This window comes from Gopherus flavomarginatus, chromosome 1, assembly GCF_025201925.1.
Source record: "Gopherus flavomarginatus isolate rGopFla2 chromosome 1, rGopFla2.mat.asm, whole genome shotgun sequence".
Classification (NCBI taxonomy): Eukaryota; Metazoa; Chordata; order Testudines; family Testudinidae; genus Gopherus; species Gopherus flavomarginatus.
Window position 1 is genome coordinate 49,779,311 of NC_066617.1, and position 24,558 is coordinate 49,803,868.

Here is a 24,558-nt window from a genome sequence, read left to right on the forward strand (position 1 = left end):
ATAAAAGGAAAATGGGCCATTTAGGAAGAAAGGCCAAGTCATCTGCTTCATTGGCCTTGCATATACCAAATTACAAGGCCATTCTGTTGAGATACACTTATGCTGTTTGGGAGAATTTATCCCTTTTAGAGATATGAGCACAGGAGACACAAGAAATCTTGCGATTAAGGTACCAGACCTTGTCTAAACTAGGAAAATTTGCACTGATGGAACTATAACAATGTGGTTATATCAGTACAAAACTAATATAGATATGCTGTACTAGTGCAAAGCACAGCTTTCATTGGTGCAATTTACCCTAGTAATTTATCAAATTGCACGAGTGAAAGGTCCATCTCACTCCATTGCAGCACATCAATCCTGAGGGTTTGTATCTGTGTAGTTACACCAATGCAAAAACCTAGTGTAGATAGGGCCTGAATCTATTCCTGACAGCCTGGGTTCTTTTCCCATCCCTTTCACAGAATTTCTGTGTGATTTTTTTTTTTTTTAAGCAAGTCAATCATAGCCTCATTTTCAGAGGTACTGAGCAACTGAAGTTCCTATTGACTTCCTATTGACAGGTGCTCAATATCTCTTAAAATCAAGTCTCTAATGCAGTGGTGGGCAGCCTGCGGCCTGTGGGCTGCACATGGCCCATCTGGGTAATCCGCTGGTGAGCCACCAGACAGTGTGTTTACATTTGCACATCTGCCCATAGCTCCCAGCAGCCACAGTTCATCATTCCCAGCCAATGGGAGCTCTGGGAAGCAGCAGCCAGGCCCGCGCCACTTCCCACAGCTCCTGTTAGCCAGGAACGGCGAACCACAGCCACTGGGAGCTGCAGGCAGCCTGCAAGTGTAAACAAATGGTCTGGCGGGCCACCAGCGGATTACCCTGATGGGCCACAGGTTGCCCACCACTGAACTAGAGTCTTCTGGGTGTAAGAGTAGGGTTTTCAGATGGGCATTTTCCAGAAAATGCTTTCAGATTTTGAATTCACTCCATATTTGGTCTGAAATAAACTTGAATCTGTTGAGTTTCAGGGCATGCTGCAAGGCGCCTCTGTTAATGTAGGATTTTGGTGAGGGAGCAGTGAAGTAATGGTTCATCTTTTTGTCTTTTGCATGGTGTTGTTTGGAATATGCACTTTTGATTGGCTGTTAATTTTCTGGCTCTTGAGGGCTGCTGGGGTTTATTTCATCTTGTACTTTTAAAAGTATTCCAAAGGCCACAGGAGCCCAGGGTAGATGTGCTTACCTTTCTTATTATAAATCTAAAAACAAACAAGTTGTGATGCTTGTCGTGGACATATCTACCTGACATAAAGGATGGCTGATGATTAGAGGGCAGAGTTAAAGTAGTTTGGTGTACCATAACTGCATTTCCATATTTTCCAGCATTTGGGATGTCTTTGAAATAGTAACCTTAACTTTAAATTTCCTGCCTGCAGCCATTTGATTTTTAAAATTACAATGATTTACTTAATATTTTTTTTAATTTAAAGTATTCATACCAATTTGCTGTTTTAATTACAGTCTTGTGAAGTGCTTTGCCTGGAAATATACATCACTTTAGTGACACACATGCATGTGTGTGTGTTTGTGTTAGCTTATTAGAGTTTAGACAACTGCGTTATTTATGAAAAATAAATTTGCCACTTTTTTTCTTTGTGACTTGTGCAATAATATGTATAGTTCCTATGCAGCCTTTGGTGACCTAGAAGTGTTTTTGCATGGTCTTGGTCTAGAACACATAACAGAGTTATTAAAGGTAAGATTAATGTAGTGAAATTGCATATTTCAAAAAGTTTGTAAATTATTAAATGTGCTTCATACTACTATGACCCTTAGATTTTTCAGTGTTAGATTAAATACTTTTTGTCAAGTCACATTTTAATGCATTTATTTGAAAATAAATGAGAAAATTGTATCTGAAATGCTACATGTAAAATTTGTCTAAGTGATAGTCATAGAGTTGAAGGCCAAAAAGGACCACCAGATCGTCTAGTCTGACCTGCTTTATATCACAGGCCACAAACACCACCCAGCATCTGCACACTAAATACAACAACCAAAATTAGACAAAAGTATTACAGCCCATAGTAGACTAGACTATTACTTGCCACAGGCAGAGATTTGGAAGGGCCAAGGTGCAACGCCAGAGGACCCTGCGGTGACAGGGAATGGATTGAAATATATCCAAATAATCCTGACAAGTGACCCAGACCCCATGCTGAAGAAGGAGATAAAATACTCAAAGGTCACTACCACTGCCAGTTTAGCCTGGGGGGAAATTCCTTCCTGACCCCACATGTAGCAATCAGTTAGACTCGAAGCATGTAAGTTAGAACAAGACAGCCAAGCACCTGTGAGAGAGAATGCTCAGTGCCACCTCAGAGCTATGACCATCCCAGTCCAATGTCCCATCTGCAGCCATGACCATCCGTGATACTTCAGAGGAAGAAGATTAAATACACACACATAGCTGTGCATGTTCTCTATTGATTGAGGGAGGCAGGGGAAATCCCTTCCTGACACCTGTTGGTGTCTGGCTGAAACCCTAAAGCATGAGCTTTAGGAACAGAAGACAAACTGGAAGTGAGACCTACCTCTCTACATCACAAGCAATCCCATCATATAATCCAATTTCTTATTGTCCTTAAATCTAATTAGTTGTTTGCCTCCCGCTGCTCCCCATGGAAGGCTGTTCCAGAAACTCCTCTGATGATTAGAAACCTTTTTCTAATATCCAGCCTGAATTTATCCATGGCCAGTTTACACCCATTTATTCTTGTGTCAACATGGTCCTGTAGTTTATACAGCCCTTCACCCTCCCTAGCATTTACCCCGATGTATTTGTGAAGAGCAACCATAGCCCTGCTTTGCCTTCCTTTGTGAGACTAAATAAGCCAAAAGGTTGCTCTCTAGTTATGACAGACAGCCTACCTGCACACACACACGCACACTTTTCCAGATCACTCAAGCACTGGTCCTGCAAAAGCTGCCCGGCAGATCTACCCCCAGCCTCCCACCATAGTGGCTGGGGGAAAGCACATCAGGGTCAGGGGACCCCCAGACCAGGGGAGGGAAGAGACCCTCTGTGGTCCCACTGGCCAGTCAGAGCGAGGGTGTTCCTCTGATTATTACTGTAGTTTTTTTAGCAGACTAGCGATTACAGCTTCCTAGGAATTGAGGCTTAGCTACATGCATTAGTTATTTTTTGTATTATGAATACATTTGAGAATTTTTACAGTGCTCCTTTGGTAATTAACCTGTATAGCTACATTTCTAACTTTTTTTTCTTCGTAGTCTTCCTTCTAAATTTCCATATTTGCTAAGTGAAACTTTTGTTTCATACAGGAAAAAGATATAGCTTTAAGAAAGCTTTTGACCATGAGAAAAGATGATTTTACAAAGGTCAGTTGAATGTTTTAGAACTCTTTCTAATTTATTTTCACTTCTTTTATATTCGTTTCTTTGTATGTCTTTACGAACATTTTTAGAGGGAAAAATAAGGGGATCAATAACTTTTTCTCTCAGAAATCTGATGAATTCTTATTTGCTTTCAAGATATTGGCATCTGAATGTAGACTGCCCTTTGTACGCTATTTTAAAGATCAATCTGTGAGTATATCACCAGGCAGATCCTAGAGTTTGAGGCCAGTCTAATACAATTATTGAGCTGTTACCATTCCTTCATTTTAACTTACATTTTATTAATTAGAATTGTCATATGATAACTAAAAGTTAGTTATCTAAGTAGTGTAATATCTTGTTGATTATTCCTTTGATTATTTGGCTAGCCATAAATCAGTGCTATTTTTTTTAAAGAATGGTAAAAATAGTGTGTATGTATGGTGTTAATGCTTTATTTTTTAATCCAACTAGCTAAACACATAAGCTTATTTGTCTTTTTAAAGTGTGGTTGTTAACTTCTACTCTAGATTTGTAACTGCAGCATGGCATCTGAAGTGGAGTCTAGGTTATTTTCTACGTGTGTGCTGTCACCAGTTATAAAAATAGTGTGGGCCAAATTGTCCCCTCGGTTATACTTGTGGGATTATGCTGTCTTCAGTGGGCATGCAAGAAGTCTAACTTAAAACTCCATTATAAAAAAGAGTCAATGGAAAAGGCAGGAGTGGAACCAAGGGCTCTTGACTCCCAGGGCTCATCTACATTTTCAGTTACAACTGAGCTGGGGTACTCAGTGTCAACACGATTGTTTCCTGACCTAGTTACAACATACAGCACAGTGCCAGTTTGTAGTTTAGGTGGTTCTTCAGCTAAGCACTTGTAGTGCTAACGTTCCAATAAACATAATACGCGAAGGCAATTAAGATGAAGTCTGTAAAATAGAATTGTAAAAGCGGCAAAGAATCCTGTGGCACCTTATAGACTAACAGACGTTTAGGAGCATGAGCTTTCGTGGGTGAATACCTACTTCGTCAGATGCATGTAGTGGAAATTTCCAGGGGCAGGTATATATAAGCAGGCAAGCTAGAGATAACGAGGTTAGTTCAATCAGGGAGGATTCGGCCCTGTTCTAGCAGTTGAAGTGTGAAAACCAAGAGAGGAGAAACTGGTTTTGTAGTTGGCAAGCCATTCACAGTCTCTGCTTAATCCTGAGCTGATGGTGTCAAATTTGCAGATGAACTGAAGCTAAGCAGGTTCTCTTTGAAGTCTGGTCCTAAAGTTTTTTTGCTGCAGGATGGCCACCTCAAGGTCTGCAATAGTGTGGCCAGGGAAGTTGAAGTGTTCTCCTACAGGTTTTTGTATATTGCCATTCCTAATATCTGATTTGTGTCCATTTATCCTTTTCCGTAGAGACTGTCCAGTTTGGCCGATGTACATAGCAGAGGGGCATTGCTGGCATATGATGGCGTATATTACATTGGTGGACATGGAAGTGAATGAACCGGTGATGGTGTGGCTGATCTGGTTAGGTCGTGCACAGGCAGAAATTGTGGAAAAACAACATCACTTGCCTCATAACCTGAGTCGTGCAGAACGCAATGCCATCCACAGCCTCAGAAATCACCCTGACATTATCATCAAAGAGGCTGATAAAGGAGGTGCTGTTGTTATGAACAGGTCTGACTACCAAAAGGAGGCCGCCAGGCAACTCTCCAATACCAGATTCTACAGGCCACTTCCCTCAGATCCCATTGAGGAATACACTAAGAAACTGCACCATCTACTCAGGACACTCCTTACACTAACACCGGAACAAATCAACATATCCTTAGAGCCCTGACCAGGGTTATTCTATCTACTACCCAAGATCCACAAACCCGGAAATCCTGGACGCCCCATCATCTCGGGCATTGGCACTCTCACTGAAGGACTGTCTGGATATGTGGACTCTCTACTCAGACCCTATGCCACCAGCACTCCCATCTATCTCCACGACACCACTGATTTCCTGAGGAAACTACAATGCATGGATGACCTTCCAGAAAACACCATTCTAGCCACCATGGATGTAGAGGCTCTCTACACAAACATCCCACATACAGATAGAATACAAGCTGTCAGGAACAGTATCCCTGATGATGCCACAGCACAACTGGTTGCTGAGCTCTGTGCCTTTATCCTCACACACAACTATTTCAAATTTGATGACAATATATATCTCCAGATCAGTGGCACCGCTATGGGCACCCGCATGGCCCCACAACATGCCAATATTTTTATGGCCGACCTGGAACAACGCTTCCTCAGCTCTCGTCCACTCATGCCCCTTCTCTACCTACGCTACATTGATGACATCTTCATCATCTGGACCCATGGGAAGGAGACTGGAAAAATTCCACCACGATTTCAACAGCTTCCACTCCACCTCAGCCTGGACCAATCTACACAGGAGGTCCACTTCCTAGACACCACAGTGCAAATAAGTGATGGTCACATTAACACTACGCTATACTGAAAACCTACCGACCGCTATGCCTACCTTCATGCCTCCAGCTTCCATCCCAGGCACATCACACAATCCATTGTCTACAGCCAAGCACTGAGGTACAACCACATCTGCTCTAACCCCTTAGACAGAGACCAACACCTACAAAATCTCCACCAAGCATTCTCAAAACTACAATACCCGCACGAGGAAATAAGGAAACAGATCAACAGAGCCAGACGTGCACCCAGAAGCCTCTTACTGCAAGACAAACCCAAGAAGGAAACCAACAGGACTCCACTGGCCATCACATACAGTCCCCAGCTAAAACCCCTCCAACGCATCAGGGATCTACAACCCATCCTGGACAATGATCCCACACTTTCACAGGCCTTGGGTGGCAGGCCAGTCCTTGCCCACAGACAACCTGCCAACATGAAACATATTCTCACCAGTAACTGCACACCTCACCATAGTAACTCTAGCTCAGGAACCAATCCATGCAACAAACCTCGATGCCAACTCTGCCCACATATCTACACCAGCGACACCATCACAGGACCTAACCAGATCAGTCACACCATCACCGGTTCATTCACCTGCACGTCCACCAATGTAATATATGCCAACATATACCAGCAATGCCCCTCTGCTATGTACATCAGCCAAACTGGACTGTCTCTACGGAAAAGGATAAATGGACACAAATCAGATATTAGGAATGGCAATATACAAAAACCTGTAGGAGAACACTTCAACCTCCCTGGCCACACTATAGCAAACCTTGAGGTGGCCATCCTGCAGCAAAAAAACTTCAGGACCAGACTTCAAAGAGAACCTGCTTAGCTTCAATTCATCTGCAAATTTGACACCATCAGCTCAGGCTTAAGCAGAGACTGTGAATGGCTTGCCAACTACAAAACCAGTTTCTCCTCCCTTGGTTTTCACAATTCAACTGCTAGAACAGGGCCTAATTCTCCCTGATTGAACTAACCTTGTTATCTCTAGCTTGCTTGCTTATATATACCTGCCCCTGGAAATTTCCACTACATGCATCTGACGAAGTAGGTATTCACCCACGAAAGCTCATGCTCCTAAACGTCTGTTAGTCTATAAGGTGCCACAGGATTCTTTGCTGCTTTTACAGATCCAGACTAACACGGCTACCCCTCTGATAAAATAGAATTGTATGTAACCAGGCTAGGGGACAGCCGTCCAGTAACTAGACCAGTCTAGTCTGGTGCCCTGTCATCATGGTTCTACAAGTGTCAGCCATCTTCAATTATTAATTGATTACACTTCTTGAAACTTATATTTCACGGTAGATATTAGTCTAGTTCTTTCAATGCTGCCTGTGTGTATTTCACTGTGGGTGTGTTTGTGCTCCATATGCATGAGACCAGAGAATTCTTGCAAATAGTGTCTTTTTTGGTCTGCACCTGTGCCCCTGCTCTCCTTGTGCTCTGCACTGAGGGCATAAGGGGCAGGGCAGACTGATCACCTTTCCAGTTCCTTCTTACCACTACATATGGCCTGAGTCAGAACCTCAATTGTCCAGAACTGATCCTTTCTCTTCTTCCTGTAAAATACTCACCGTTTTATATTATTCATACCTCATTGTTAGTGTTATGATAGTTCAAGTTAGCTAGAATTAGAATCCCAGCACAGGACTTAGATCAGTGGTGGGCATCCTGCAACCCGTGGGCCGCACACAGCCCATCAGGGTAGTTCACTGGCGGGCTGCCAGAGAGTTTGTTTACCGCAGCCACTGGGAGCTGCTGGTGGCTGTGCAAATGTAAACAAACTGTATGGTGGCTTGCCAACAGATTAGCCTGATGGGCCACAGGTTGTCCACCACTGCTCAACAGAGAGTGGCATAAGAGTTCCAGATCTCCTTAGAAGAGTACCAGGACCCTCAGCATAAGCTCCTGGATGTCCTACAAGCTCCATCTGGCTTGTTCTCCTGGTAAATTAAGCCATACTAGAGTCAGCAAGGGCTGTGTGGCATATGCCAGGCCAACTGTGCCCCTACCCCTAAGAGGGCAGAGAAGTGATACATTGTCCTGCCTAAGGGAGCAGAATTTTTTTTCACCCACACTGCCCCAAACTCCTTGGTGGTCCATGCAGCCACTGAAAGATCCAGGCAACAGCAAGAGTCTTCCCTAAAGATGAGGCCAAGTGTCTCAACCTTATGGGGAAAATGATCTTAACATTTACCAGCAGCATTTTAGGATCTCAAATTATCAAGTTCTTCTTGCCATATATTATCGCCTTAACTATTCTAAGTTCCTTGACAGGATTCAATTTCAGGCCTTTATTGATGAGGCAGACTAGCAACCAGAGCTTCTTTACAAGCTACAGTTGATGCAGCTGATACAGCATTGAGATCCATGGTGACTGCCACTGTGATGTGGCGGTAATTGTGGTTACTCTCTTTGGGTTCCCAGGGATGTGCAAAATACGATTGAGGACTTCTCTTTTGTGAGACTGATCTTTTCACCAAAAAGACCAACAAGTCTTTGCAGTAGCTGAAAGAGACTAGGGTAGCTCTCTGCTCCTTAGTCTATATACACCTGCCCCAAAAAGAAAATAGCATAAACAGCAATATAAACCAAGGCCCTTACCTCAACCATTTTATCAACAGTGACCTTACAAGCCACCTTGCAAACAATAAAAAATGGAGTCCAATTTACCTGGTGTCTTCCACTTTATCCACAGCTACCCAACTTCACTCTCTAACCAACTTCACTCTCTAACCAAGAGATTCTCTGACATGATGCCAGAGAAATACGAGCCAATATCAATGCCAACTCCACGTGATTCTGAAACCCATTTAGGGGGACACGTAGCAAAATTTTCCCAAAACTGGGCAGCAGTAACAGACAAGTGAATGCTAGATAACATCCATTCTAGCTATACCAGCAAGTTTCTCCCCCATACTTCCTTCCCCATCTCTTTTCACAGACTGCTGTCATGAGGGAATTCTGCAAGGTTGGCTCTTGTCAGTAGGTATTCTGAGCAAACACAGCATGAATACCATAGTTACAATTCCCACTGAAGTGAGTGCATCCCTGATGCGGTGGAGAGACCCTGGATATGTGTGTGTAGGAATTTCCTTTCTATCCCCCCCCACCCGACAAGACAATATTTATGGACTCTTCCCTGATAGTCTGTGGAGCCACATGGACAATCACACAGCCTAAGGCATTTAGACACCTTGGGAAGCCAGAATACGCATAAATCTTCTAGAACTAAGAGCAGTACGAGAAGCTTGCAAAGCATTACTACCATTCATACAGTCCCAGCACATCCTGATAATGTTGGACAATGTAACTACCCTTTTCTATATGAACAAGCAGGGAGGGGGCCACACACAGTCACCCTCGGTATAGAAGCGGTCAATTTATGTCTCTCATAAGTTGATAGCTATTACCCAGATGCATATAGATACTTTATGCCACCTGGAATTCTTTTATAAAATTCTTTTCATTATTTTCCAAATATCCAGAGGTATTTAGGTCATACATGGACCACATGGAAATTCCAAATGATTAGCATGTGGTCTATAAAAGAATAGTAGACACTTACAAATTTGGGTATGCTTTTTGGTGGTGTTAAGTTAATTTGTATTTTTTTTCTTGGGGGGCAAGACTGTGGTAAACATATAGGTTGCTGTTTACAGTTGTACTCTAAGCAGTCTCGTGGTCTTTGTCATTTTCAATGTACTTTTAGTTAACAAGATAAACTGGTTTGGGTTAGGTGAGTAGCTGGATTAGACCTCTCAGGAATACCTAGGTTCTGCAGGAAATGGTGCTGATGATTCATTAGGTGACTTTCTTCCTGTTGAGTTAATACTGAACTAGTATGATGATATGGAGCGTTTTACTGCTGAAGGTGCCTCAGATGACACCTAAAACAGAGGCCCTAGTTATTTGTGATTATTGAAAATCCTCTGGCAGTTTTTAGAAATATCCCATTTTGGCCAAGTGCCAGTGTGAGTAATTACATTCTGTCTACCTATGTTTCCTGTGCAATTTCAATTAGGCATTCTTCACTTCCAGTCTAGCAGTGCTGTGCATAATTAAACAGTTGCCATATTTCACCTTCAGTAGTTTGGCTATATTGTAGAGTTAGTTGAAGTGACCCTAAGTGTGCTTTTTTGGTAAATTTTTAAGTCTGTAAAGTGTTTGGGACCCTCCATGATGAAAGGTTCTGTGCTGCTGTATGTATAAATAATTATATTTTGTGTACTTCTAAAATTTAAAAAACTAGCTTTTTAGCTTTTTTTAATTCTGTTTTAAACATTACACAATTATGTATTTAAAATAACTTTTTAATTTAGATTGGGATTACAAATACCAGAGACCAACAGAAAATCCTTGATGCTGTTCGAGAGCTGCAGGTGGAAGAAGTAAAATTTGGAGAGTTGCCTGAAGTGATGAACTTAGAATTCAGGTAAAATGTCATCTTTCAGGTACATAAATATGTATTGAGAATATGGTTGCAGTGCCTACTATAGCATAAAGATGTAATTCTTTGAAACAGAGCATCATGTTACATGTGCTAGTAGCAGGATTGAGCCTTAAATTATGAAAGATAGTGACAAACACTGAGTAACACCAGTATTACAATAATTCAGATCATGTAGTTGCCCATTATAGGGATCTGTGTTACTTGAGGGCTTAGTTGCTGTTACTTTCTGTGATGATGTTGCCATCACTTTCATTGAATATGTGAGATCCTCCACACCTATCGGGATGCAGTATGTTTTATGCGGAAAGGCTTTCCCAGTTGTTCTCTTGCATCACAGGAAACAGCTACACCTGGCATCTCTGACTGAGATGTCAGTTTTCTTCCAGCCTCAGTGAGCTCCAGAATAAAATGGAGCAGGGGAAAACAAAAAAAAAGACTGAAGAAAAATTCTTTTTCCCCTGTTCCATTTTATTCTTCTAAATATATTTTTCTTCTGTATTTATCTAATCTATACCTATATATAGCTAGAATAGGAGCTGGGAAAAAACCTACTATAATATTGTTGTTGTTGTTGTTGTTGTTCCACTCCACAGCATTCATCAGCATAGCTGCTCTGCACTTCCTGCTTCTCCCCCCTACCTCAGCCCTGTGCAGAACTATCACAGCCACGGCTGTGAGCCAGGTCAGAAATGTGTCTGAACGGCCTCACTCTAATTCAGCAGTACCTCAAGGACAAGTACAATGGTTCCCAAATCCACCTCCAAAGGTCAAGAGCACTTGCACTTTTGGTCTGTTAGGACCATCACAAAAACAATAGTTGTAATTGCAGTGGCCCTCAGGAAGGGAAGTGGTCTGCATAATTCCCTACCTGAATGACAGACTGGTTTGGGCCAAACTATTCTGCAGAGACTTGGGAGACATAAAGACTCTGACAATATTCAGTGAACTTGGCATGTGTCAAATCAGTAAAATAGCTCTTTGTCTCTAAGATTCTGTGCCATCTCAGAGCAATAATAAAACAGGATAGAAAACAAGTCATTTTTCCCCTGAGGGAGCCCTTAAGAAGGAGGCAAGCTGTAGTGTGAATATACCCTGCACTAGCCTGCCAAGGACTAAGTTTTCCCTGTGGACCCTGCTGATGCTCATTAACAGTTTGTTACCGTGCTTTGATCAAGTCCTCTTTGAAAAATAACTAATCAAAGTGCATTCTTCTTCCTGTCAGAGGTAGCGCTTGCCAGGCCAATTGTCAGCAGCCTCCTCAGCGAAGTGTAGAGTCCTCAGGCCACCACCAGATCTGGTCAGAGGGCTGTCATCAGTGATAAGTGACGTTGTCTGTCCTTGGCCACAGCTGCATGTGGGATTTTCTCGTTGACTGTAGGTATGAAGGCTGGCTGCACGTTGACCCTGGCCCATACAAAATCAGTTCAGAAAGACCCATAAGCGGCGTGGCAAATCAAGCCAGGTACACACGTGGTCAGGTCATTTATAAGAAACTGGTTTCTGACATCAGCTGCAGACCATTCTTCATGCTGCATCAATATCACAAGAAATCTGGGCAGGGCTAATGTCTAAATAGCCATATCTTTGGAAGTTACTCTTCATTGACCATTCACGTGAAGAACTGCACCAACCATGGGTGAACACAAGTCCTGAGGTGCATCAGGAACTCTAGCAATACGTTGTCATAGCCAGCAACAATGCCACTCCTAATATCACTCCGCATTTTGTCTAGCTTGGTGTCTGAACAGCTGTCTATATTGCCAAGTGGCAGCTCTCAGATGAAACTTATTCCCTTCATCATGAATTTATCTGACATTTGGGGCCTTTGACACGTACAGCAGATGGCAGACAGCTTGGTTTGGCATAACAGGTGGGTGGCTTAGGGGTGGTGGTTGCTGAGCTGTTCTGAGACAATGAATCAAGTTCCAGCATTTCTATTTGAGCGAGAATTCTAGATTCTGAGTCATCACTTCCTATCATGCCTGTCTAGTCATTCAGTGTCTCAGTTACCTGGTCAGCAATACATGGATCATCAGAAGATTCATGCCAGGGCCGCCCAGAGGATTCAGGGGGCTTGGGGTCTTCGGTGGCAGGGGACCCCCTCTTCGGTGGTAATTCGGCAGCAGGGGGTCCTTCTGCTCTGGGACCGGTCGCCGAAGTGTGCTGAAGACCCGGCACTTTGGCATTGGGTCCCAAGGTGGAAGGACCCCCTGCTGTGGGTCTTCGGGGCACTTCGGCGGCAGGGGGCCCGGGCCCTGCGAGAGTTTTCCGGGGTCCCTGGAGCGAGTGAAGGACTCCACTCCAGGGGATCCGAAAAACTCTTGTGGGGGCCCCTGTGGGACCTGGGGCAAATTGCCCCACTTACCGTCCCCATCTGGGCGGCCCTGATTCATACTGACTGAGCAGTTTAGCACATTCAGCCTCAAGGCACGGCATGTAGGCTGGATGGCAGGTGCGCAGTATGGATGCACATGCAGCTTCGAAGATGGCTCCTCAACACTCACTGAAAGCTTCATTGACCAGGATGATGCATGATGGTATGGAGACAAAACTTTTTTCTACAGCATCTGAATGTAATGTTAAATGGACCAGTGTTCTCATCACGCATCGTGTGTGTATCTGGTTCATATCGGGGAAATTGATGATCCAATCAGCACACCGCATTCAAAGTCCTTTCTAGGGCTGAATCTGAGTCACTTGTAAGACAACATTCCTGATGCAATTCCATCCCACAACATTGGAGCCATCAGGCTAGTCCTGAGAATACTGCAGCTCAGCACTGAGGGGTTCTGGACAGACAAATGCAGCATTTTCTACAATCAGAGCACATTAATGAACTGTTGATGTGTGTCAGCATGGGCCACACAGACAGTATGTATATTTCTGTACTAAATGCCACAGAAGACTGACTCTTCTTCAAGCATACACAGAAGAAAAGCTTGAAAGCTTTCTCTTTCTCACCAAGAGAAGTTGGTCCAATAAAAGATATCACCTCATCCACCTTCTCTCTCAGATACCCTGAGGCCAGCATAACTACAACACTACATACAATCTTCTTCAAAGGTTAATTTAAGGAGCATGAGTTTAAGAGAATTTAGTTCAATTAGGCTTCATGCATTTTGTTCTAAAAGCAAATAGTGCTGCCAAAGAGATGCTGTATTTTTTAAAATAAATGTATTTGTGCAGATTATCCTTAATATAAACTATGAAGAATTGAGTGGAAAATAAAAAAATGAACAGTCCAGTGGCTATCTAGAAAAAGAGTCTAAAATATAGATAACCTGTTCCCCACTACAGATTTTTAATTAAATAACATGCCAAATATGTGAAACGCACAAAATGTATGTTATTAGATCAACGGTTGTACCCATTAACCTTATTGTAGCTTTCTGTGTTTTCGTGAGTTAAAAGAAATAATAAAGCTTAATGTAGCTTTCCATGTGTTCATGAATTACAAGAAATAAAGCACTAATTCAGAGCCATGAGGTATACAAAATATGACACACATTCAATTATTAGAAGTGTTGCACTTTTTAAATAAAACTGTTAGACACATGTATTCTAGGAATCTGACCTTGTGGTTAAATCACAGGCTATGTTTACATGCTGTTATATAAAGATATTGCTTCCCATTTGTTCAAAGTCATTCTAAAAGGAGGAATATTAGTCATTAAGTCATAGAAAAACTAACATAGTAGAAAATGTTGAACTGATTGATTATAAACTCCCACAGGGTCTCTTGCACTGTTTAGCAACTCATATTTTAACTTTTTTCTTTTGCATTCTAAAGAAATATGATACCTTTATTTTTCTGAAAATCTGAACTCCTGTTGGGAGTGCAAGGGAAAGTGTCAGAGCAACAGCTATCTCTGTATGCAACATGACTTGACTTAATTGTTAAGAGTTTTTCCACTAGGTGCTGAAGTTAAGTCTAATAACCATTCCTAATATTTGAATAATTTTAACAGATATGGTAATGGTAAGTGTTTTACTTTGTCATCGTTTGTTTTAGGCATGATTCTCAACAAAATAACAAAAATAATTAGTATTAATTTGTGGCAAAGCACAAAAAATGTCATCATTGATTCCAGCCATTGATAAAGTTTATCTTCTGGATGGAAAGAAGTCCCTTTGATAGACTTGCTTGACAGGTGCTCAACAAGTATGAGAAACTTTCAAACTGCCCTCTGGTTAGGATCATTTTATTTCATCCAAAATTTTTATCCAAAATAAATGTTTACTTAAAATTAATGGGTTATTTTTCTGTAAAAAGCCATTCCAGAAGGATTAAAAGTCATAGCAATTTACCAAATAAAACTAGATAATAGTTTTTGTTTTGCTCCTGTTCCTTCCATCCCTCTCCCACCTTCATCAAAAAGTAAACAAAAGTCTCATCTTTTTTAACTATATTTTTAACAGAGATGCTGAAAGCACCACCTTTCTATATTAAGCATTACAGAAGTCTTACAACAATACACTGTATTGCATACCACCAACCACACTCTGACCAGTACAGGGAACTTACTGCAATAGTGTTACCACGGTCAAATGGGTTCATGCGAAAAAATTAATTCTGTGAAATACCAGACAACAGAATATAAATATAGACCTAATATTTACAAAAATATAATTTTCAAAATGAACAGAATACTTTACACTTAGGAAGACTTCAATGTAATTTCTGTGTTTCTACTGGAACTTGGAACACACATGCTTGAACTGGACTAGTACAGTGTTTTCAGTATTTTTCTCTGACCAGAGTTTCTTCCATACTGCTTCCATGCTATACAATTTAATGGTGAAATGTGCAAATGTTGCACTTTGCCTTGGCTTAGGACTCAGCTTCCAGCAACCCAGGTGAGAAGTGGGTATTGGAAATATGAATATGGTAAGGTTTGAAATACCATCCATCATCATTTTTAGCCTTTAACATTATTTTAGATGGAGTAGTGTGTCTTATAGAGCCTTAGATGGTATTGATTTCCTTCGATGTAGCATGGAAATCACAGAACCCTGACAGTCATTCTACAGTAGCATACCGTGTAGAGGATAAGTGTGTACCCGCCTTGGATATTAATATAATATTAGCTAACTAGTTAAGAAAAGATTACCTATAGCCCTTTTGCAGTTCCTTGTCCTTTCATCAGCAGAAGTGGTCCCAGAACGTGCCCTATAAATTTTTTGCCCCTTCATATAATTTGTTAGCTAGGCTAAGTAGATCTTTCAGAAAAAAGGTTTTGTTCAGATCCTGAGAGGTTCCTGTGATAAAGAAATGGCAGCATTAGGTCATTTTACGCCTCTATGTTTGGCCCGTATGGCATTCCCCGCAAGAGGCAGAAGTGAGCAGCGGTTGTTCTACCATAGTTCCTAAAAAGATCCAAGCTTTCTGATCTACATCTGAGGCTCCTTGGTTTTGTTGTACGCTGAAAGCGGGATGAAAAAAAACAAGTCAGATAGGGACAAAGTAAGGGGCTGGGGGTTTTAAGAAGAAAAAATGATGTGAGCATTCAGATCAGTGTTCTTGGAGACCTTAATGCAACCACCCTTCAGTACCATCTTCTCACTTGTATTTGAACAGTAAGTGAAAGTTTGGAGAGCCTCAGGGCTTTCCCAAGGTCACTTAACAGAAATTCAGTACAGAAGGTGTGCCAGATCCAGGGGTAGAGCAGCACTGTTGGATACCCCCCACTCCTCCATCCACCACATTTTAGATTGGATACCTCACTTTACCCTGTGTTCAGCTTCTTAATGCTAGTCAGAATCCCCATAGAACCATAGAAAATTAGGGTTGGAAGAGACCTCAGGAGGTCATCTAGTCCAATCCTCTGCTCAAAGCAGGACCAACCCCAACTAAATCATCCTAGCCAAGGCTTTGTCAAGCTGGGCCTTAAAAATCTCTTAAGGATGGAGATTCCACCATCTCCCTAGGTAACCCATTCCAGTGCTTCACCACCACCCCTAGTGAAAGTGTTTCCTAATATCCAATGTAAACCTCCCCCACTGCAACTTGAGACCATTGTTCCTTGTTCTGTCATCTGCCACCACTGACAACAGCCTAGCTCCATCCTCTCTGGAACCCCCTTCAGGTAGTTGCAGGCTGCTATCAAATCCCCCCTCATGCTTCTCTTCTGCAGACTAAATAACCCCAGTTCCTTCAGCCTCTCCTCATAAATCATGTGCCCCAGCCCTCTAATCATTTTTGTTGCCCTCCACTGAACTCTCCAATTTGTCCACATCCCTTCTGTAGTGGGGGGCCCAAAACTGGATGCAATACTCCAGATGTGGCTTCACTGGTGCCGAACAGAGGGGAGTAATCACTTCCGTCCATCTGCTGGCAATGCTCCTACTAACGTAATTCAATATGCTATTAGCCTTCTTGGCAACAAGGACACACTGTTGACTCATAGCCAGTTTGTCATCCACTGTAATCTCCAGGTCCTTTTCTGCAGAACTGCTGCTTAGCCAGTTGGTCCCCTGCCTGTAGCAGTGCATGGGATTCTTCCGTCCTAAGTGCAGGACTCTGCACTTGTCCTTGTTGAATCTCATCAGATTTCTTTTAGCCCAATCCTCCAATTTGTCTAGGTCACTCTGGACCCTATCCTCCCCACTTAGTGTCATCTGTGAACTTGCTGAGGGTTCAGTCCCTCCCAGCATCCAGATCATTAATGAAGATATTGAACAAAACCAACCCTTGGGGCAATCCGCTTGATACCGCTGCCAACTAGACATCAAGCTGTTGATCACTACATGTTGATCCTGACGATCTAGCCAGCGATCTAGCGAGCTTCCTATCCACCTTATAGTCCATTCATCCAATCCATACTTCTTTAACTTGCTGGCAAGAATACTGTGGGAGACCATATCAAAAGCTTTGCTAAAGTCAAGGTATCTCACGTCCACCGCTGTCTCCCTATCCACAGAGCCAGTTATCTCATCATAGAAGGCAATCAGGTTGATCAGGCATGACTTGCCCTTGGTGAATCCATGTTGACTGTTACTAATCACCTTTCTCTCCTCCAAGTGCTTCAAAATGGATTCCTTGAGGACCTGCTCCATGATTTTTCCAGGGACAGAAGTGAGGCTGACCGGTCTGTAGTTTCCCGGATTATTCTTCCCTTTTTTAAAGATGGGCACTATATTTGCTGTTTTCCAGTCATCCGGGACCTGATTGCAATGAGTTTTCAAAGATAATGGCCAGTGGCTCTGCAATCACATCCGCCAACTCTCTCAGCACCCTTGGATGCTTTGCATTGTCCAGCTTTTCTAAATAGTCCTTAACCTGTTCCCTCACCACTGAGGGCTTGTCATAGTATCTTTCCCCAATCTGAACCTTAGAGTCCAAAAGTTGGGGTCCTAGCATGAATTCCTCTAAGCTTAATTACCTGCTTAGATCTGATAAGCTGCCAGGAATTCCAGCCAATACACTCTGGTCCCCCCAAAAACCTTCCCTGGGGACCCCAAGACCCAAATTCCTTGAGTCTCACAACAAAGGGGAATAAACCATTTCCCTTCCCCCTCCTTCCTTCCTCCCAGCTCTTTCCCGCCCTGGGTACACTAGGAGATCTCCGTGATTCAAACTCCTTGAATCACCACACAGAGAGGAATGTTACCTTCCCCCTCCTCCTCTTTTCCCTTCACCCAGAGGCAATACAGATTCAAACTCCATGAATCTAAAACAAAGAGGAAATTCACCTTTCCCTTCTCCCCACCAATTCCCTGGTGAGTACAGACTCAATTCCCTTGAGCCTCAACAAGGGGAAAAAAAATCAGACAGGTCTTAAAAGCAAAACTTTTAATAAAAAGAAAGAAAAAAGGTAAAAGTTATCTCTGCAATTTAGATGGTAAAAGTTACAGGGTCTGTCAGCTTATAGAAACTGGAGAAAACCTCCTCCAGCAGAAATACAATTTAAAATACTTTCAGCCAAATACACATTAGAACTCTACCAGCCAGATACACATTTGAAAATAAGGAAAAAACAATCAAAAGGACTAAACCGCCTTTCTACCTTTTGTACTTACTAAATTTGAACAGAAATTAGAAAGCCTATAGGTACGTGTGGTTACTCTCAGAACCCAGAGAGAACAAAGCCAAACCCAAAAAACACAAACAAAGGCTTCCCTCCACTGAGATTTGAAAGTATCTTGTCTCCTGATTGGTCCCCTGGTCAGGTGTTTGGTTCCCTGTTTGTTAACCCTTTACAGGTAAAAGAGACATTAACCCTTAGCTATCTGTTTATGACAGGGCTGCTCACCTCTTCCCCATACTATGCTGCCCAGTGCAGCAATCTGGGAGCTGACCTTGTCTGTGGCTACATCTTCTCTACCCACCGTATTGGCGGGTAGCAATCGATTGCTCGGGGATCGATATATCGCGTCTCATCTAGACACAATATAGCAATCCCTGAATGCGCTTATATCGATTCTGGAACTCCACCAACCCCAACGGAGTTGCGGAGTCGACATGGGGAGCCACGGACATCGATCCCGTGCCGTGAGGACGGTGAGTAGTTCAATCTTAGATACTTTGACTTCAGCTACGTTATTCACGTAGCTGAAGTTGCGTATCTGAGATCGATTTTCCCCCATAGCGTAGACCAGCCCTGTGAAGACCGAGGCAAAAGAAGCATTGAGTACTTCAGCTTTTTCCACATCATCTGTGACTAGGTTGCCTCCCCCTTTCAGTAAGGTCCCACACTCCATGTACCGATCAGATATCAACTTCTCCATGTCATCCTTGATTATAGAAGCTGTAGACCAGGAATATTTCATACATCAACATAAAATGGACCTGAGACTTCCAGTACTTGATCTTGTAAGATTACTGGTTGCAGGTTTTATCACTGCACAAAAGACCATAATGTTATAAATTCATGTGCATAACAGGGAACACTTAATATTTCCTTTATGTAGCCAATAAGGGGTCTTTCCACTGGTAGGTGTAAAAGACAGGGTAAAGAGGGAAAGCAAAGATTAATGGAAATTAAACGGAGGATTGCTAAAGATTTAGGGGGGGTTGAACTGTTCAGACTTTCAAACTTGTTTTTAATAGCTATAGTGTTCTAGATAACTTTTTATGGGGAAATAGATACGCTTACTGAGTTTTAATACATATAGAGCTCTATGGGAAGTTATGCATTTGTAATAATAAAATATTACTTTATTTCTTAATTAAATTGCATATCTTATCTTATTTTGTTTTTATAGTGGTGATGAGTTCCTCACTTTTCTTCTGAAACTGAATAGACAGTGTGGTCATCTTACAACTGCTGTGCAAAATATAGTTAGCCAGTTACCCACAAACTCTCATAAGGTATTCAACAAAGGAAAATGAAGACTGATCTGGGAAAGGGTGGGAGGATTGAGTTTAGCTACTAATAAATGAGGAAATGAACAGTAATGGATGTCCATATACAACTTTCTCCTTTATCATACAGTTTATGTAAATTAGATAGCATTCTTGCCAGTAGTACTGTACCTTGAAATACCACTTTAAGTTACATTTTTAAAAAAAATCTTGTCAATCAAATTTTTAAGAAGAAAAATTCTGTTCCTTTCTGCTTGTGCTGAGAAGAGTTTAAATATTTAAATGAAAAGTTCTAGAAAGGGCAGGGGAAGGCTGAAACACAACAGTATGTGCTATGTCATGCACAAACCATGTAATTGGAAATGTAAGGTGTTGTGTTTTAAAAATAATCTGTTTGTGTTTTGATTTTATCACAATAATATTTAAAATATCAAAATATTTAAAAAGTAGATAATATTTTGTAAGATTAGACTGTCTTAGTTGTTTTTCTTGCTTTGTTTACACCTCTGGAGAAGCATAGAAATATGTACTGTTTGTCTAAATAGTCTGAGTATCTTGAGCTTGTATAATGTTTTTGGGATGTTTGGGGGCCTTCAGGCAATATTGCCTACCAGTTGACCTATGTGAGGTAAGATGACATTTTGAATAACTGGCTTGATCTATTAAACTATGTAAGTGATCTAAGTTGAACTATGTACTAAGCCAGTCTCTCTCCATGAATTTCATACGATACAGAGAATACGCATTTTACAGAAATTGTTGTTCATGGTTTAATAGCAATTATATAAAGATCAGAAGGTTTTTTCCCAGATTTTAAATAACATTGTAAAACTTCTAATAGATAGTACTCGAGTGGGGTCCACCCCAGAGCTTCACTAAAGTTTGTGAGGACTTGGTTGGCAGTGTTGAAGATTTGAGTGAAGAAGTTAGCAAACTAAAGGACCTCATGCAAAAGGTGGGTATGTGTTTTAATGAATATACTAAACAAAATGCCATAGGCAGATTTCTTATAAACAAATTCTGTACATACTGCCCTATCAGCCAAGTGGTGGCACGTCAGACTGCCACAGAAATGATCTTTAAAACTGTAGTTTGAACATCTGCAAAGGAAAGGACTTGCAGGACGTTTGGAAGTAGAGTGATTGTATTTCTCAAAGAGGAAATGGGACACTGCATGGGGCTGGGCCCCAGGCCCGAGCTGCCACCTGAGCCCACCACCGCCGCCCCATGCAGGGGCAGGCAAGGCTTGGGCAAGCAGTGACGCACATACTAGATAGAGCGACTGTATTTCCCAAAGGCTGAGACTGGTATCACTGGTCACACGCACCCCGGCCCATTCCTCCACACCCTGCTTTTTTGACAAAAGTGAGCATTTGTCCCATTTGCTCTTGCCAACTGATCAAGTTAGCAAGAGCAAACAGGACAAATACCCACTTTTGAAAGAGAGGAGGAAAAAAGTTGGTAAGACTGGGACAGGGCTTAAAAAAGGAACTGTCCTGACCAAAACAGGACATATGGTCACCCTATGTGGAGGCAGCAGGGAACTGGGGTTGAGAGGTGGGGTAATCATTGCTTTGCATCACTCAGCAGTGAATCATCTGCACAATTCAAAAACAATGCTGACAGGCTCTATAAGAAGCTGTAGCCATCCCTTTTGTATTGAAAGGCAGAGATGAGTGAAGCCTTGTATAGAGGAAAGGATGCTAAAAATGGGGGATATCCTTATGCTCCTTGAGAGCTATTGCAGTATAAACGCCATTCTGTGAACACATAATTAAGATATTGTATGGAAATATTGACTCATGAGGAAGATGTTAGGATTTTATGTGATGGAATAGGAGGCAATCCAGATATGTCTGTAGAGGTGTCAAAAGAAAAGGGTGGGAGAGGTCAATGCTAGATGTTAGCACTACATCACTCACTCTCAAACCAACATAATGACAAGCTCTTGTCAGACAAGATCACTTTAAGTAATAGGCTGGTAAAAGGAATGAGTGTTGACATTCAGCAAATGGAGCATCAGTGTCAGAAAGGAATCTGTTGCTGAATGAAGTCATGTGGAAGTCAGACAGTGAATATACTACTATTAATGCTCTTTAGTGGTTTAGGTAAATTTAAATGAATGTTAACAGCCTTAGCTTTATAAAACATTTAGAACCAAATATGTGAGTGTAGATTTGAAGCTGCCACAAAGAACTGCATGGCAGTTGCATGCCCCCATTTGTGTATGCAGTACTTGAATACATGTGCAAATTAGGTGATTGCGCACCCAGCTCACCAGTTATAGTTGATGTCTAAGGTTGATGTACCAAGTCTTAAGAGCCTGGGTCAGCTGACTCAAATTTATGGGGCTTGGGCTTCAAGGCTATAAAATTGCAGTATAGACATTCACGCTTGGAGGGAAGCCTAGGATCTGAGAATCCAAACATCTACACTGCAGTTTTATAGCCCCACAGCCCTAGACCCACAAGCCTGAGTCAACTGACCCAGGCCAGCCGTGGCCATGCTGTGGGTCTTTTATCACACTGTAGACATACCCTAAAGGGCAAGTTGCACTTTCAAGTGAAAAATAGTACTGCATGTGCATCGAATTCATGCATTCTCTCACTAGAACCTTTAGCCATGTTCTTTAAACATTTGGCACTTTTAATATTTTAGAAACTATTATTTCTGTTACATTACAACTATAATCATTACATTATATAATCTGCTCATTTAGTATCATTCTGAATAACATTTTAACAGCTTTTAACATTTAAACATACTTTTTTGCTTTACATTTTTATTGGCCGTTGTTGAATTGGCATAGGTAATGGTTCTCAACCTATTTACCATAGTGGGCTGCATATGTAGCTCTCTCTGTGTCATGTGGGCCACATCAACACAATATGTATACTACCTGTATGACCCTGAGGATGTCACATGGGCCACAGGTTGCAAACCACTGACGTAGAAAGCTCAAATGAAATAACATTTAGTGTGAAAATTAGTTATTTCTAAAACATTTAAGTTAAAATTCATTTTTTAAATCTAGTAAATATAATTAATATATAAAATTTCCATTTTTTGCCAGATTTCATTAAATACAGTTAACAGCTATAATATATAACTACTTTGTGAAAATGTATATGTGGCTATTAGCCAGTTTTATAATAATTTAATATTCTGAGGGTAAAACTCACATTGATCTAAATGGAGCCAGAATTTCATCTTCTGCTTTTATGAGGATAGAGTTGTTATTTGTGGGCCCAATCTTGTAAGGTGCGTAGGACCCTACAAACATAAGATCTTGCCTATATGCTGACTATAGCTCTGCAGTTACAGGGAAGTCATTGAAAGCCTCTTTTTGACTAAATATATTTTTACAAATCATGACTCTTGTGACTAAATAGCATACACCCTGATCAAATATTGGACATTGTTGTTGTTTTTATCACAGGGTTGTTTTAGTGTTATAATGGTTCAAGATGGTTTCTAACAATTGTTAGTTTTGACTCGCCTTTCAGGAATTTTGTTTATTTACAAAAAGGTGCTGGTATTCATGCTTCTACTATTTTTATAGTATCTCTCTCTGAAATAGATAAGATAAAGACCCACTCCTACTCCCAGTGAAATCCGTATAAGTTTTGCCATTTATTTTAATGGAAGCAAGATCAAGCCCAGACTTTAACAAGAATAAAATAACATAAATATCTACATTTATGTACTGTCTGAAATGCCTTTATGTACTTAAGAAGTTCTCATACACTATTTGAATTATATATCTACATGAATTTCAGCTTCAAAATGGACAGAAGAATGACCCTACTCATGTGCGACCCCTAGAAAAAACACCTACCTGGAAAAATAGATTAATAAAAAGGGCAGCAGTAACCCTGTTTGGATTTGGATTTCTCTTTCTTATCACCAAATTAACCTTAAGGAAAGCCTGATTTTATGCATACTTCTAACAAACTTTTTTCTCAAATATGATTCTGTTGAATGTATGGAGCTACAAACCAATTGATAGTAAGAAAAGATATTTGAAGAAGCACATTAAATTCTTAGCTTCATTTCTGAAGAGTTTAAATTTTGTAATGTTATAAATACTTTCATTTAGAAACAAAATAAAGGTTACAAATTCAGTCCAACCAATTACATTTATTTGTATCTAAAAGTTTTCTTTACAAAATGGTAATGGCTTGTAAGTATAAACCTTTTCAAAGTTTTGTTTTTATATTTCATTTTTGTAACAAATAAAACTATAATTCTTATTGCTTAGTACTTATTGCTAGTTTCTTTGCCCATTTAGCTGCCATTTATAAATGTGGAACATCTTCAGTAATTTTCTATATTGTATATTAGTTATGTATTTGCAACATTAGTGAAATTTATTTTTCCAAGGGCATTTTATCAAAATATTTAAGACAACTTAAGTAGACTTCCCTAAAGACATTCTGTATTTTATAGTACAATATAGTTTCACATCAAAAATTATTTTCCTGTGATTACTATGCCTTTATTTCTTATTTGTTTACCATCAACACTATTGTAGGTATTCTTGTCAAGCATGTAATCATGAAACATCAGTTTGATTTTCCTACTCCACCTCAGTGAGTACTTTCATATCCAATGCTACAAAGCAGTAGATATCATTTAAATATTTAATGTTTGGATGGCACACTTTAGTTTTAGTAAAACTTCTTTGTAGTTCAATATTGTAAAGATTGAATAGATCATAAACACAACAATCTGTTGAGCAAGGTTGAGATGACTAGAACCAGATCAAGCTACCATGTTTACACAGGAATCAAAACCATATTATCTAGAACTGTGTAATATAAATAGGGATATTGGTTACAAGGTTCTAGCACAGCTCTCCAGATTATTGTGGACAAGGATTTTTTTCCCTTGAACTGTGC

At 41.0% G+C, this 24,558-nt stretch overlaps 1 protein-coding gene across 1 annotated transcript in view; it reads left to right on the top strand.

The window, feature by feature from the left end:
• ASZ1 (ankyrin repeat, SAM and basic leucine zipper domain containing 1) overlaps nt 1-23,589 on the top strand; it is a 112,122-nt gene extending 88,533 nt beyond the window's left edge. Inside the window, 6 exon segments of the mRNA XM_050936760.1 lie at nt 1,677-1,752; nt 3,342-3,398; nt 10,223-10,335; nt 19,558-19,663; nt 20,499-20,612; nt 23,437-23,589. Of these exon segments, the coding sequence (XP_050792717.1) occupies nt 1,677-1,752; nt 3,342-3,398; nt 10,223-10,335; nt 19,558-19,663; nt 20,499-20,612; nt 23,437-23,589 (619 nt within the window).
• The last annotated feature ends 969 nt before the right edge of the window (nt 23,590-24,558 follow it).